Source organism: Ranitomeya imitator, chromosome 3 (genome assembly GCF_032444005.1).
Source record: "Ranitomeya imitator isolate aRanImi1 chromosome 3, aRanImi1.pri, whole genome shotgun sequence".
NCBI lineage: Eukaryota > Metazoa > Chordata > Amphibia > Anura > Dendrobatidae > Ranitomeya > Ranitomeya imitator.
Genome location: NC_091284.1, coordinates 536,347,005 through 536,364,623, shown reverse-complemented (window position 1 = coordinate 536,364,623; position 17,619 = coordinate 536,347,005). Strand labels below are relative to the sequence as shown.

The following is a 17,619-nucleotide window of genomic DNA, read 5'->3' as shown; positions in this document are numbered from 1 at the left end:
TCCTGTTTCTACATAGAGCAGAGAAAAGAGAATAATTAACTGGGTAGAATGGCAATTGTAAGTACACAGTGCTATATAATATGATGATTGCAATATATTAAGAGGATAAAAACTTTGATGGAAGAGCGACAACAAAGCTACAGACTGGCAGAGGGCGAAAACGACTCTCCACTGCCCGGAATGATCGTCATCTTACTCGAATGTCTCTCAGCAACCGCAGGATGACATCATGTGACCTACAATAGGAATGGCAAATGGCAGCTGGGGTGAAGTGCACGGCAAGAACAGTTCGTAACAGGCTCCTAGAGGCAGGACTCAAGTCATATAAAGTTAGAAAAAAAGCCTTTCATCAATGAGAAGCAAAGGAGAGCCAGGCTGAAGTTTGCCAAAAACCATAAGGATTGGACCATAGAGGACTGTAGTAAGGTAATCTTCTCTGATGAGTCTAATTTTCAGCTTTGCCCAACACCTAGTCGTCTAATAGTTAGACGGAGATCTGGAGAGGCGTACAAGCCACGGTGTCTTGCACCCACTGTGAAATTTGGTGGAGGATCGGTGATCATCTAGGGGTGCTTCAGCAAGGCTGGAATTGGGCAGGTTAATCATTGCAAAGGATGTATGAATCAAGTCGCATACAAGGTTATCCTGGAAAAAGTTGTTCCCTTCTGCTCAAGCTATGTTCTCCAACTCCGAGGACTGGTTTTTCCAGCAGGACAATGCACCATGCCACACAGCTAGGTCAATGAATGTGTGGATGAAGGACCACTACATAATATCCCTGTCATGGCCAGCCCAATCTTCAAACCTGAACCCCATTGAAAACCTCTGGAATGTAATCAAGAAGAAGATGGATAGTCACAAGCCATCAAACCAAGAACTGCTTAAATTTTTGTACCAGGAGTGGCATAAGGTCACCCAAAAGCAGTGGAAAGACTGGTGGAAGGCATGCCAAGACGCATGAAAGCTGTTAATAAAAATCATGGTTATTCCACAAAATATTGATTTCTGAACTCTTCCTGAGTTAAAACATTAGTATTGTTGTTTCTGATTATGAACTTGTTTTCTTAGCATTATTTGAGGTCTGCAAGCACTGCATTTTTTTGTTCTTTTGACCAATTCTCCTTTTCTGAAAATAAATACAACATTTAGTGCTTGGAAATTTGAAGACATGTTGTTAGTAGTTTATAGAATGAAAGAGCAATTAACATTTTACTCAAAAATATACATATAAAGAGAAAAATCAGACAAACTGAAATTTTTGCAGTGGTCTCTTAATATTTGCCAGAGCTGTATATTATCAACATATTATGATGTTCTATGCAGAAGGTGTCATTACTCAAATTCTTAATGTCAAACATAAATTCCACTTTTCACAAGTCAGGTAAATAAATGAATTTAATGAAATCTAATAAAAGAGCACCACTCCAGCATTTTTTTAATTACAACTCAATTTCTGACTTACCGGAAGTCAGAAGTCATGATCACAAGGTCTCAATATCAGTCCGTGAGAGCCTCAATCTGGCAAGATGCACTATCTGTCCAGTGAAGTATAAGGTTAAAGAGCTCATTAAAGTATACAGTGCCTTGTGAAAGTATTTGGCCTCTGGGAACTTTTCAACCTTTTCCCACATATCATGCTTCAAACACAAAGATACCAAATGTACATTTTTTGTGAACTATCAACAAGTGGAACACAATTGTGAAGTTGAACGAAATTTATTGGTTATTTTAAATTTTTGTGGAAATTCAAAAACTGAAAAGGGGGAAGTGCAATATTATTTGGCGCCTTTACTTTCAGTGCAGCAAACTCATTCCAGAAGTTCATTGTGGATCTCTGAATGATCCAATGTTGCCCTAAATGCCTAATGATGATAAACATAATCCACCTGTGTGTAATCAAGTCTCCATATAAATGCACCTGCTCTGTGATAGTTTCAGGGTTCTGTTTGAAGCAAAGAGCATCATGAAGACCAAGGAACACAACATGCAGGTCTGTGATACTGTTGTGGAGAAGTTTAAAGCCAAATTTGGATACAAAATGATTTCCAAAATGCTTGAAAAGTTTGAGGGGCCGAATACTTTTGCAAGGCACTGTATGTAGAGGGGATGGTGGAGTGAAAAGAGCTCTGCATAGTGAGTGCCCAGGCAGTTAGAGACCAGGCAAATCATTCTTCTTCTTTCAGTGAAAGCATTAAACATCATTGCTGAATTCACAGCCACACTGCTCAGTACTGCAATTTAATGTATTCCATACTGCTACTTATGTCTCCGTGTTGCAGGGAAAAAAGAGCAAGAATACCTCTTTCAGTATACAGTTGCTCTCCACCTATTAGCTTAGAGAGAGCTTAAAATTAGAGTAGGGTCCTAAAGAGGTAAAAAGTGCTGAAGGAAGCTGAATAGGAATGACATACAGGTGCTTCTCGCGAAATTAGAATATCATCAAAAAGTTAATTTAATCCAGTTCTTCAATACAAAAAGTGATTCTCATATTATATAGAGTCATTACAAACAGAGTGATCTATTTCAACTGTTTATTTCTGTTAATGTTGATGATAATTGTTTACAGTCAATGAAAACCTAAAAGTCATTATCTCAGTAAGTTGGAATACTTCATAACACCAGCTTGAAAAATTATTTTAAAATCTGAAATGTTGGCCTATTGAAATGTATGTTCAGTAAATGCACTTAACACTTGGTCTGAGCTCCTTTTGCATCAATTACTGCATCATGCAGCGTGGCATGGAGGCGATCAGCCTGTGACACTGCTGAGGTGTTGTGGAAGCCCAGGTTGCTGTGATAGCAGCCTTCAGCTCATCTGAATTGTTGGGTCTGGTGTCTCTCATCATCCTGTTGACAATACCTACTAGATTCTCTATGGGGTTAAGGTTGGTCGAGTTTGCTGGCCAAGCAAGCACAGTGATGCTGTTATTTTTAAACCAGGTATTGGTACTTTTGGCAGTGTGGACAGGTACCAACTCCTGCTGGAGAATGAAATTTCCACCTCCAAAAAGCTTGTCAGCAGAGGGAGGCATGAAGTGCTCTAAAATGTCCTGGTTGACTGCTGTGCTGACTTTGATCTTGATAAAACACAGTGGACCTACACCAGCAGATAACATGGCTTCCCAAAACCATCAGTGACTGTGGAAACTTCACACTAGACCTCAAGCAGCTTGGATTGTGTGTGGCTCTTGAAGCAGTGACTCCAGCAGCACTCAACTCCTTGTGAATGTCCCCCAATTTTTTGAATAGCCTTTTCTTAACAATCCTTTCAAGGCTGCAGTTATCCCGGTTGCTTTTGCACCTTTTTCCAACCACACTTTTTCGATCCATTCAACTTTACATTAATTTGCTTGGATACAGCTCTCTGAACAGCCATCCTGTTTAGCAATCAGTCCCAGGAGCGCTGAAGGAAACTCAGACAACATATGTCATTTGCCACAACGCGTTTCAACGGTAAACACCGTCTTCTTCAGGTGGGAGTTTAAATACTGCCTTCCTGTTCCCATTAATAAACAATAGACAGCCAATCACAATGCTGTTTACAGATTTACAAATTTAAAGGAACATTCACTGATAAATATAATCACATAAATTCAAAATATTAAAATCTTGAAAACAAGGTTTTTTTTTTTTTTTAAATCTACATATAATATTTAAAATTTAAAACCATAACACAGATAAAAAATAATAAATAAAAGTCTACACCTATATGTTCAATAATTACGACTCTTATCTAGCTACTTTCTCAATCATTAAGTTAAGCCCCTCAGGGGTTAATGTACCGAGCTTAAAAATCCAAAAACTCTCACGATTCACAAGACTATTAAAACGATCCGCCGCAGAGTCAGGTACATGATCAATAATAATTAATTTTAGCGTTTTAAGATCCTTATGGTGTGCTGTTAAAAAATGTTTTGAAAGGCTGTGCAGGAGAAAGCCATTGCGAATGTTTTGGCAATGCTTATTAAGTCTGGCGTGCATTGTTTGTATGGTTCGGCCTACATATTGCAGGCCGCACCCACATTCCAACAGGTAAACCACATATGTGGATTGGCAATTTAAATGAAAATTAATCTTGTACGAAGTGCCTGTAACATTGGATTTAAAATGAGTTACCCCATTAAGGATGGAGGTACAGCAGAGACATCTTGGGGTTTTACACTGAAAACAGCCAGGGTTCAAAGGTCCTAAGGAGGTAGAAGGATCTGGTCTCAGAGTGGTGTTGCTCGGTGCAATGAGGTTGCGTAGTGTACGATTCCTCTGAAATATAGTTCTGGGGTTTGAGGGGATATGTCTGGATAGAACTGGGTCTCCTTTAAGGATGGGCCAATATTTTGACAGGATCCTTTTAATCATACCATGAGACTGGTTGAAGGTGGTCACCAAGCTCCATCTGCCAAATGCAATATCATGTGGGGACAAAATTGCTTTCTCCTTAATCCTATTGATACAATCCATTTGAGTTAGAGTTTTGGCCTTCAAAAATGCATCATTAACAAGTTTCCTTGGGTATCCTTTTTGTTGGAACCTCTGATCCAAGATCTTGGCCCCTTTACAGAAATCTGAGTCCCGAGTACAATTCTTACGTATTCGCCAATACTGCCCGTATGGAACATTCTGTATCCACCTAGGAAGATGGCCGCTGTTAAAGCTTAAATAGCTGTTCACATCCACTTCTTTAAAGTATGTCCTAGTGGCAAAAATGCCAGATTCATCAACCAGTACCATCAAGTCCAAAAACTGAATGGACGTGTTGGAGATGTTGGCAGTGAAATTTAGACCCCAGGAATTTTTATTCAGATCAGAAATAAAATCAAGCGCCTCCCCCTCCGTACCAGTCCAAATTATGAAGAGGTCATCAATAAAGCGTCGATAAAACGCTAATTTATCACATGTCCGTGGGGACTGCGTGATGAAGACGGACTCAAATGCCCCCATAAACAATTTTGCATAACTAGGGGCGAATCTCGTCCCCATCGCGCAGCCCCTGACCTGGCGGTAGAAAACATGTTCGAAGGAGAAAATGTTGTTATAAAGTACAAATCGAATGGCATTGAGTATAAAGTCCCTTTGATCAGGGTGTAATGAAGAATCATCTGCAAGAAATTGTTGTACTGCCTCTATGCCCCTATCATGGGGAATATTTGTATAGAGGGCTTGAATGTCCATCGTAATTAAAAAACTGTTTGGGGTAGGTGCTAGCTTAAGAAGGGAATCAATGAGATGAGATGAATCCTTCAGATAGGAGTCCAATCTCATGACATACTTCTGGATAAAAAGGTCTATGTAATGGGAAAGATTGCTAGTAATTGAACCAATACCAGAAATAATAGGGCGACCAGGGGGATTATGTGGATCTTTGTGAATTTTTGGTAAAAAATAAAAAATGGGGTTTTATAACTGGAAATGTTGAGAAATTTATACTCTTTTTTGTTTAGAATGCCCAATGAGTGAGCTCCCTTTATCAGTGCATTGTACTCAATGAATATACTAATAGAGCTATCCTGTTCTAACTTAGAGTAGAACTCGGAATCCCCTAAAAGTCTAAGCGCTTCCCGAATATATGATCCCCTACTCATGAAAACTACCCCACCCCCTTTGTCCGCATTTTTTATTATAATCCCCGTGTTATCCCGTAAGGATTTGATGGCTGCTATTTCACCATTATTCAAATTTCTCCCCAATTTTTTCATGGAAGGTAGAGATCTAAGATCCTTAAATATAAGTTGCTGAAACATTTCTAGATGCGACCCTTTGTGGTGAACGGGGTAAAAACGACTATTAGTATTCCTAGGGGCAACATGTAAGAAAGAATCAGGCTCAACGGGAGAAGTAGTCACTGTAGGACTAGCATCAATTTTGCCATTCTCAATCAGAAAGTGGCGTTGCACAGTGAGCCTCTGTATAAAGTCATTCAAATCAAGGTAAAGATTGAATACATTTAATGGGGAATCAGGACAGAACGACAAGCCATGTTCCAATAATGTTCTCTCATCATTACTCAAAGTATAATCTGATAAATTAAAAATATTCGAAACTATATTAGAATTCTCAGAATCAATATTCGTTCCTACCCTAACGGTTTTGCCGGTGGCCCAAATGCTTTTTTTATGTTTCTTGCCTTTACCTCTAGATCCTCTTGTTCTCTTTTCCTTTTTATCTTTGAATGGTGGCCTGGTACCACCTGAAAAAAATGAGTAATTTTTGAATTTTGTGGATCAATCCTAAGAGGGGAAGATAAAGTGAAAGACTCTTGTTGAAGGGGCGTAACCAATTCATTACTCTCTACTATATTGGACTCTAAGATGTCACTAACTGGCAACACCGGGGGGGCATGTGACCTAGCGGTAGGGAAAAATTGGATAAGAGATTGAGAGATAGGAGATGTCACATGGATTGAAAATTGCGAAAGATCATGAGCATGATTCAGCAATATTGTTACTACCTGTTGTTCCAGACATTTCAAGCAATGTAGCTACCCACATGGAAACTAATGCTATTAATGATTTGACACCCTCCAATGAGGATGATTCAAATAACTCTCTGTTAATTTTGTGTAATACACAGCATAAAAATTTTTTATAAGCAACATAGAGATAGTCTGAAAGGTAGTACCAATATGACCCGAACACATTCTAAAATGTCTGGAACAGCAGGTAGTAACAATATTGCTGAATCATGCTCTTCTTTGGAAAACTTGCCCATGATGACCCCTAACTTGCCAAATACAATGACACAACCACCCATGAATGATGTTCACCCCATGTTAAATGAAGTAGAAACCTCTCATGATCTTTCGCAATTTTCAATCCATGTGACATCTCCTATCTCTCAATCTCTTACCCAATTTTTCCCTACCGCTAGGTCACATGCCCCCCCGGTGTTGCCAGTTAGTGACATCTTAGAGTCCAATATAGTAGAGAGTAATGAATTGGTTACGCCCCTTCAACAAGAGTCTTTCACTTTATCTTCCCCTCTTAGGATTGATCCACAAAATTCAAAAATTACTCATTTTTTTCAGGTGGTACCAGGCCACCATTCAAAGATAAAAAGGAAAAGAGAACAAGAGGATCTAGAGGTAAAGGCAAGAAACATAAAAAAAGCATTTGGGCCACCGGCAAAACCGTTAGGGTAGGAACGAATATTGATTCTGAGAATTCTAATATAGTTTCGAATATTTTTAATTTATCAGATTATACTTTGAGTAATGATGAGAGAACATTATTGGAACATGGCTTGTCGTTCTGTCCTGATTCCCCATTAAATGTATTCAAACTTTACCTTGATTTGAATGACTTTATACAGAGGCTCACTGTGCAACGCCACTTTCTGATTGAGAATGGCAAAATTGATGCTAGTCCCACAGTGACTACTTCTCCCGTTGAGCCTGATTCTTTCTTACATGTTGCCCCTAGGAATACTAATAGTCGTTTTTACCCCGTTCACCACAAAGGGTCGCATCTAGAAACGTTTCAGCAACTTACATTTAAGGATCTTAGATCTCTACCTTCCATGAAAAAATTGGGGAGAAATTTGAATAATGGTGAAATAGCAGCCATCAAATCCTTAGGGGAAAACACGGGGATTATAATAAAAAATGCGGACAAAGGGGGTGGGGTAGTTGTCATGAATAGGGGATCATATATTCGGGAAGTGCTTAGACTTTTAGGGGATTGCGAGTTCTACTCTAAGTTAGAACAGGATAGCTCTATTAGTATATTCATTGAGTACAATGCACTGATAAAGAGAGCTCACTCATTGGGCATTCTAAACAAAAAAGAGTATAAATTTCTCAACATTTCCAGTTATAAAACCCCATTTTTTATTTTTTACCAAAAATTCACAAAGATCCACATAATCCCCCTGGCCACCCTATTATTTCTGGTATTGGTTCAATTACTATCAATCTTTCCCATTACATAGACCTTTTTCTCCAGAAGTATGTCATGAGATTGGACTCCTATCTGAAGGATTCATCTCATCTCATTGATTCCCTTCTTAAGCTAGCACCTACCCCAAACAGTTTTTTAATTACGATGGACGTTCAAGCCCTCTATACAAATATTCCCCATGATAGGGGCATAGAGGCAGTACAACAATTTCTTGCAGATGATTCTTCATTACACCCTGATCAAAGGGACTTTATACTCAATGCCATTCGATTTGTACTTTATAACAACATTTTCTCCTTCGAACATGTTTTCTACCGCCAGGTCAGGGGCTGCGCGATGGGGACGAGATTCGTCCCTAGTTATGCAAATTTATTTATGGGGGCATTTGAGTCCGTCTTCATTGCGCAGTCCCCACGGACATGTGATAAATTAGTGTTTTATCGACGCTTTAGTGATGACCTCTTCATAATTTGGACTGGTACGGAGGGGGAGGCGCTTGATTTTATTTCTGATCTGAATAAAAATTCCTGGGGTCTAAATTTCACTGCCAACATCTCCAACACGTCCATTCAGTTTTTGGACTTGATGGTACTGGTTGATGAATCTGGCATTTTTGCCACTAGGACATACTTTAAAGAAGTGGATGTGAACAGCTATTTAAGCTTTAACAGCGGCCCTCTTCCTAGGTGGATACAGAATGTTCCATACGGGCAGTATTGGCGAATACGTAAGAATTGTACTCGGGATTCAGATTTCTGTAAAGGGGCCAAGATCTTGGATCAGAGGTTCCAACAAAAAGGATACCCAAGGAAACTTGTTAATGATGCATTTTTGAAGGCCAAAACTCTAACTCAAACAGATTGTATCAATAGGATTAAGGAGAAACAATTTTGCCCCCACTGTTGTGAATTCTGTGGCAGAGCTCCCTCCTGTGGTCACAAGTGGTACTTCGGCTGATTCTCTCTGTGAGCTTCCGTTGGTGGAGGAGAGTGGTACTGCGGCTTCTGAGTTTCCTTCCTCAGGTGAGCGGTGAAGTCGTTAGGTGCTGCTCTATTTAACTCCACCTAGTGCTTTGATCCTGGCCTCCAGTCAATGTTCTAGTATTGGACCTGTTTCCTCCTGGATCGTTCCTGTGGCCTGCTGCTCTGAGTAGCTAAGTTCCGCTTTTGCTATTTGTTTGCTGTCTTTTTCTGTCCAGCTTGCTTATTTGTTTTTTTCTTGCTTGCTGGAAGCTCTCAGACGCAGAGGGTGTACCTCCGTGCCGTTAGTTCGGTACGGAGGGTCTTTTTGCCCCCTTTGCGTGGTTGTTTGTAGGGTTTTGTGTTGACCGCAAAGTTACCTTTCCTATCCTCGCTCTGTTCAGAAAGTCGGGCCTCACTTTGCTAAATCTATTTCATCTCTACGTTTGTCTTTTCATCTTAACTCACAGTCATTATATGTGGGGGCTGCCTTTTCCTTTGGGGTATTTCTCTGAGGCAAGGTAGGCTTATTTTCTATCTTCAGACTAGCTAGTTTCTCAGGCTGTGACGAGTTGCATAGGGAGCGTTAGGCGCAATCCACGGCTGCCTCTAGTGTGGTTGGAGAGGATTAGGGATTGTGGTCAGCAGAGTTCCCACGTCTCAGAGCTCGTTCTATGTTTTTGGGTTATTGTCAGGTCACTGTATGTGCTCTGACTTCTATGTCCATTGTGGTACTGAATTACCAGATCATAACACCCCACATGATATTGCATTTGGCAGATGGAGCTTGGTGACCACCTTCAACCAGTCTCATGGTATGATTAAAAGGATCCTGTCAAAATATTGGCCCATCCTTAAAGGAGACCCAGTTCTTTCCAGACATATCCCCTCAAACCCCAGAACTATATTTCGGAGGAATCGTACACTACGCAACCTCATTGCACCGAGCAACACCACTCTGAGACCAGATCCTTCTACCTCCTTAGGACCTTTGAATCCTGGCTGTTTTCAGTGTAAAACCCCAAGATGTCTCTGCTGTACCTCCATCCTTAATGGGGTAACTCATTTTAAATCCAATGTTACAGGCACTTCGTACAAGATTAATTTTCATTTTAATTGCCAATCCACATATGTGGTTTACCTGTTGGAATGTGGGTGCGGCCTGCAATATGTAGGCCGAACCATACAAACAATGCACGCCAGACTTAATAAGCATCGCCAAAACATTCGCAATGGCTTTCTCCTGCACAGCCTTTCAAAACATTTTTTAACAGCACACCATAAGGATCTTAAAACGCTAAAATTAATTATTATTGATCATGTACCTGACTCTGCGGCGGATCGTTTTAATAGTCTTGTGAATCGTGAGAGTTTTGGGATTTTTAAGCTCGGTACATTAACCCCTGAGGGGCTTAACTTAATGATTGAGAAAGTAGCTAGATAAGAGTCGTAATTATTGAACATATAGGTGTAGACTTTTATTTATTATTTTTTATCTGTGTTATGGTTTTAAATTTTAAATATTATATGTAGATTTAAAAAAAAAAACAAAAAAACTTGTTTTCATGATTTTAATATTTTGAATTTATGTGATTATATTTATCAGTGAATGTTCCTTTAAATTTGTAAATCTGTAAACAGCATTGTGATTGGCTGTCTATTGTTTAAATACTGCCTTCCTGTTCCCATTAATAAACTCCCACCTGAAGAAGACGGTGTTTACCGTTGAAACGCGTTGTGGCAAACGACATATGTTGTCTGAGTTTCCTTCAGCGCTCCTGGGACTGATTTCTGTTTGACACACATTCTTATCCTCCTTTGGAGGTATTCAGCTGGAGCTGCGGTGGTGCTCGACAACTCCCTTTCATCTCCCCTTCCCTGGGTCAATTCCTCTGCGCTCCCCTCTGACTGCTTTCACTTATCTTGTATCCTCTTTAGCAATGACCTTTTGTGGCTTACCCTCATTGTGGAGTGCATCAATGACTGCCATCTGGATAACTGTCAAGTCAGTAGTCTTTCCCATGATTGTGGAGTCTACTTTAACAGACTAAGGGACCTTTTTAAATGCTTAGGAAGACTTTGCAGGTGTTTTTTGTTAATTATTTTAATTTACCGAGATAATGACTTTTGGGTTTTCATGTAAGCCAAAATCATCCACATTAACAGAAATAAACACTTCAAATATATCACTCTGTTTGTAATGACTCTATATAATATGAGTTTCACTTTTTGTATTGAAGAACTAAAATAAATTAACTTTTTAATGATATTCTAATTTTGTGATATGCATCTGTAATATCCAAAAATATAATTATGCATCATGTTCACACACTCAACAGCTTATTCTGAAAAGTTGCTTGAAAGGCAAGGTACAACTTAATATAAAGTTCCAGTCAAAAGTTTGGACATGTCTGTATTCCTTGTTCTGATTGAAATGTTCACATTGTTGATTCAGACTGAAGGCAGCAAAGCCAGCAAGTAACGCATATGGAAACAAGGAGTAAAGAAACACGTGTCAGACAAGCCCGAATTTGTGTCAAAGCTCAGACTCTTCAGAGTACCACCATTTGATGACAGCTTTACACCCTTTGGCATTCTCTTAAGAAGCTTTATCAAGTGGCCACATGAACTGCATTTTTCAACAGTCTTAAAGGAGTTTCCAGGGGTGATAAGCACTTGCAGGCTGTTTTACCTCCACTTTGTGGTGCAATTCATCTCAAACCATGTCCACCTCTCATGTCTCCCTTTTTCCTATAGATTGTAAGCTTGCGAGCAGGGCCCTCACTCCTCTTGGTACCTATTTTGAACTGTGATTTTGTTACACTGTAATGTCTATTGTCTGTACAAATCCCCTCTATTATTTGTAAAGCACTGCGGAATATGTTGGCGCTATATAAATAAAATTATTATTATGTCAATTCGGTAGAGGGCAGGTGATTATGCAGGCCATGTCATCTGCAGCATTCCATTCCACATGACCGGTTAACATGGATGTAAAAGGTCCTGTAGGAGACCATTAACACACCTCCCCTTGAGAAAGCAAGGCTATAGAGCGGTGAAACATGTGTCGGGGTGCGTTCAACGGTGTGCCTCAGTCTGTGTAAGATGACCATTTTATTCAACTTAACATAGAATGATTTTTGTCACCATAAGGGTGCAGCATGGGAGAGGAATCCCCAGAGAAGATTCTACAACAGCCACTGGGCTATATTGATTAATGTCCTCCCTCCATTAACCTAATAAAGGTTGTTATAGAAATTTTGCCAAAAATTCCAATATTTCTCCTTTTTGAATGTAATTAAGCATGGAGTGGTATGTAAGTAGCTAGGCATTAATTGCTTGGCATACTGAACAATATGGGTCTGGGTATTTTTGCATTGACATGTCATCTGCTGCAGCATTCCATTCTTATGCTTTGTGGTGACATAATTTTTGCATTGCCTGGAGGTCTGTTTTGTATTATTGGTCTGTTGCAACAGAAATGTTTGTTCTACCAAAGGCAAACCAGACAGGATGGCAGGTTGCTGCAGAATGCTGTGGTAAACATGCTTGGTAATTGTGCCTTGATTTTGAAAAAAATTCACTTACAATGTCACCAGCAAAGCAAACACAATACATCTCCTCCTTTATGCTTCTTGGTAGTTACCATACATCTAGAAATCATATCCTCACATTTTCTGCATCTCACAAAGACCTGGGTGCTGATACAAAAAATCTCGAACTGTAAGGCCATGTTCACACAGTGCGTTTTTTACCGCGGAACCGCGGCGGTTTTGCCGCTGCGGTTCCGCAGCTGTTTTCCATGCAGGGTACAGTACACTGTACCCTATGGAAAACAGGACACACTGTGCACATGGTCCGGAAATTGTAAAAAAAAAGCCGCGCTGAATAGCTCCCGGAAAAAAGAAGGAGCATGTCAATTCTTCTTCCTGAACCGCAGCGGTTCTGCACCCATAGACCTCCATTGTGAGGTCAAAATCGCAGTAAAACCCGCAGATCAAAAATATATCTGCGGGTTTTACTGCGATTTGATGTGCAGAACCGCTGCAGCAGGAAGTGCGGGGGAGCGGGCGGAAGTGCGTGGGCGGAGTGTGGCTGCCCCCCGTGCTCCGATCCCGCCCCCCCGTGCTCCGATGCCCCCCCCGTGCTCCGATGCCCCCCCCAGTGCTCCGATGCCCCCCCCGTGCCCTAATCTCCCCCCCTTATACTTACCCGGCGTCCCGGTGTCCGTCCGGCCGTCTTCTCCCTGGGCGCCGCCATCTTGCAAAATGGCGGGCGCATGCGCAGTGCGCCCGCCGAATCTGCCGGCCGGCAGATTCGCTCCAAAGTGCATTTTGATCACTGAGATATAACCTATCTCAGTGATCAAAATAAAAAAATAGTAAATGACACCCCCCCCACTTTGTCACCCCCATTGGTAGCGACAATAAAAAAATTAAGAATTTTTTTTTTTTTTTTTTCACTAAGGTTAGAATAGGGTTAGGGTTAGGGGTAGGGTTAGGGGTAGGGTTAGGGGTAGGGTTAGGGGTTGGGGTAGGGGTAGGGGTAGGGTTAGGGTTAGGGGTAGGGTTAGGGTATTTTCAGCCATTTTAGCCCTAAAAAGCTTCCTAGGAAACACACAGTAAAAAAAGGATAAAAAAACGCATCAAAAAACGCATCAAAAAAGGACAAAAAAAGGACCTGCGTTTTCTGCCAAGAGCTGCAGTTTTTTAAAAAAACTGTCCTGAAAAAAAAAGGATGGAAATCCTGAACGTGTGAACATACCCTAACTGATGAAACAAAACAAAAGATTTCCACTGATGTATTGTCCAGTCCTTGTGTTGTTTGGACCAAACAAGTCAATTCTCGTTTCTGGTCCTCAGAAATGACTTATTTACAGTAATCCATTTATAATGGCCTACTTATTACAGTCTCCTCTCGTGTATCTGCTACTTAATGTCTTTTTGTGCATCATATATTATAGCTTTTATCTGAGGTGCTGTCAAGTTGTATTTTCTAAAGCTGACAATCTGATGAACTTATCCTCTGCAGCATAGGTAATTCTTTGTCTGCATTTCCCAGGGTGGTCCTCATAAGAGACAATTTCATCATAGCAAATTATGGTTTTCATTGGTTTTCTTAATTGACTAACCCTCATGTGTTAAGATAGTAACAGACTGCCATTTCCCTTTATTAGTTAAGTGATTTTGAGTTAATCTTGGTCACTGCAAAGAAATACCCCTGAGGAAACCACAACATTGGTGGCATTATGCATGGGGCTTTTTCTCCTTTCTCCACTACCTGTTTGAACCTTGTACCGATAACCCTGTTTCTTTGACCAGGATTGTCTGCGATTTATACTCTCCCAGGTTTTGCTGGTAGTATATATCCCATGTTTCAATCTTAGATGTGCCGCTAGTATATATCTTATGTGGTTCATACTGCATGTTTTTTTATAGTTTTGGATTGTTAAGTAGGCAGTTCATGCCTTAATTATTGTTATCATTTTCATCACTATATTGTTGTTCCATTTTTTGCTGCATGTCTTAGTATTACTACTGGTTTACAACATAATAATTTATTGTTATGTATTATACAGTATAACTTTATAGAGCTCTGACTTATATTAAGGAATAATAATCTGTTGTAGGTATTGGAGGTTTTGACACTAGCTCCATTATGAGCGGGTAAATGATTATGCCTTGTTAATCCCCATTTATTGGGGTTTTTAAATTGTTTTAATACTTTGTTGTTGGTCTTTTATTGCTTGTTTATCAATAAATTACCCTAAGGTGATCCCTCTTTTTGGCATGTCTTTTTCGTCTCCATTTTAGGCTGCCATCACACTAGCAGTATTTGGTCAGTATTTTACAGCCAAACATACAAGGACAGGGATGGGGAGCCAAACATACAAGGACAGGGATGGGAAGCCAAACATACAAGGACAGGGATGGGGAGCTATGCATACACGGACAGAGATGGGAAGCCATGAATACAAGGACAGAGATTGGGAGCTATGCAGACAAGGACAGGGATTGGGAGCCATGCAGACAAGGACAGGGATTGGGAGGATGGGGAGCCATGCAGACAAGGATGGGGGATGGTGAGTCATGCAGACAAGGATGGAGATGAGGAGTCATACATACAAGGATGGGTTCATATGAGAAACCATGCATACCAGGATAGGGATGAGGGGGACAATGCATGCCTAGCTTATACTCGAGCCAATAAGTTTTCCCAGTTTTTTGTGGCGAAATTAGGTTCATCGGCTTATATTCGGGTCAACCTACACGTGAGTATATAAGGTAACTTTGATTCTGTGCAAAACAGTCATCTTTTGCGCTGTAAAGAAAACTTTATATTGAAAAAAAGACTTGGTAGCAAGTTATAAAAATCTATATATAGCAAACCAATGAAAAACTTTAATAGTGAAAACAAAGAGCTCTCTATATGCAGCTGATAACACTGTTGGACCATAAAAAATTTAGTGCGTGCAGTATAATTTGTTTATGCGCCCATGAAATGAGCCTGCGAATAAAAAGCATTTTACCAAGAAAGGTAATTTTTTTCTCTGAGGCTAATATTTATTAACTTACAACAACTTAATCAGGAAGATCATTGACAAAGTATGAATTCAGCTTTTAGGAAAATATGTTTACATCAATTATGTTTAGAGCAATTTATGTGATTCATTAAAGGTATGGAAGCCATAGCAATATAATAAATACGGGGTGAACATTTTGAACCTATGCTGATATGCTGAAGTCAACCTGTCACCTCGAAAAATGCTATTTATCAGCAGATATAGGGCAAATCTGCAGGTAAGTAGCATTACAATGCTACTATGCCGCGTTACTTAAAGTGCCACTACCAGGAGAAAGTGAACTTATTTCCTTTCGGATGTCACCAGCTTTCAGTCAAAAGGGCATGTGAGTGAGCGGCACTGTGAGAGGTGACTGTAGCAGCTGTGTGATCGCCCCCATGACTGAAAGTCATTGGCTCTTCAGAGAAATAAAATTTTCTCCTAGTAGCCACACGTTCAGTAAGACAGACGTTCAGCATTGTAACATTATTTACCTGCAAATTAATCTCATATCTGTAGGTAAATAGCATATTTTGAGGTGACATCTTCCCTTTAAGTAAATGCACTGGTTTTATACTTCTGTGTACTGTTGTTGGCTGGGATCATCAGTAGGCTGGGCACATTAGTGAATAGCAGGAGCAGTTAACAAGTGCTCCAACATCTTTATTCTAACGAATAGTGGGGTCCAGGCAGTTGAACCTCCATCAATCACTGTTGTTGGCATGTCTTGGAGATAAGTTATGCATACTTTAAAAGGTAAAATCTCTTTAAGATGATCCAATGTCGCATAACATACCGTATTTAGTTCATAAAATCACTTGTATAATATAATTAAGCTAAAAAATGTATGTTTTTTCTTTAGGTGGATGCCCATGGAAATATATTGCTTACAACACTTGAAATCCATAATGAAGTCACTGGTAATGAAATTACAACAAGTGTCACTGATGTTAGAAATTCAACAACATCTTTTGATAACTCAGGAATTCAGTACCGAAAACAAAGTGTTACTCGTGATGGATTTGGGCGTCGCGCAATGGACAGAACTGCTCCTCATGGCAAAAAGAACCATCTAAGGAGACGATCCTCACAATTAAAAATTAAAATCCCAGATCTAACTGATGTAAACGCCATAGACAGGTGGTCAAGGATGATATTTCCTATCACATTTTCTCTCTTCAACCTAATCTACTGGTTATACTACGTCAACTGATGGACTAGGATTATGATGATGTCACATAGTAGTTACTTGTATGCAGTGAAGCAGGAAGAAATTCACTAGCATATGCCATGTTGAATGTATGAATGTATGTGCACGCGCATCTCAATGCTCACACACGTTCGTATGAGATGAGTACCGTAACTATATTCTGCAGCAAAAGACATGAAAAGGGACAGATCATTTTTCAGCTTTGAACAGCGCAGATCTTCCTTTAAAGAAGGACCTTTTGAACTACTGCTTGAGATACACTTTTCATGATTTCTGATATGATGCTTCAAGAATGGGACTACAACCACCACCTTTATTTCTACTTTCCTTATGTTTTCAATTGACCATCAAGGTTTTTTTCTCACTGGTGTACTTTTTTTTTATAGTTTTTTTTAGTTTTATAGACTAATGTGTTTCATATCCCAGACTTTCATCAGTTCATTATCTTCATTGTTTTCTTATGCTTTGAGAATTTCCATTCTTACAGTTTGTCAATCACTTGTTAGTCGCCCACGGCGACTACATCTGGATACTCTATTATGGCACATAATGCGATACATGTCAACATTATCTGGGAATCCATTTTAATGCACTGATCTCAAACCCATTGCTGGATTCCTATTTCTATAAACCACATATTGTACAGAGCAGTATATTTTTTCTACTTAGATAGGCTGTAATTAAACTTTGGCATAACATAACACCCATTTTAGCCCTACTTTATAAAACAAATTGGAGGTCATTTATAAATCAATATTGAAGCACATTTTAAGCACTGTGGTGCCTACTTTAACTAGTTACGTATATGTTTTTTCTCACCTTCCATTTTTAATATCTCTTGCAAGTTACTGAGGTTTAAGATGTGTGGAAAAATGCCTCAAAAAATTTCTTTCTGGTCTCAGATCTCTGCAATAATGATACACAATATTTAAGAGATCAGAAAGAATGTTGGGAAAAAATGTATGGTTCATTTTTGGGGTGTGAGTGTGCTGCTCT

The 17,619-nt window shown here is 39.7% G+C and overlaps 1 protein-coding gene across 1 annotated transcript in view; it reads left to right on the top strand.

Moving 5' to 3' along the window:
- Positions 1 to 17,121, top strand: part of GABRB3 (gamma-aminobutyric acid type A receptor subunit beta3) — a 474,798-nt gene extending 457,677 nt beyond the window's left edge. Inside the window, exon 9 of the mRNA XM_069757827.1 lies at positions 16,276 to 17,121. Within this exon, the coding sequence (XP_069613928.1) occupies positions 16,276 to 16,626 (351 nt within the window). The 3' untranslated portion in view covers positions 16,627 to 17,121. The remainder of the gene's footprint in view (positions 1 to 16,275) is intronic.
- The last annotated feature ends 498 nt before the right edge of the window (positions 17,122 to 17,619 follow it).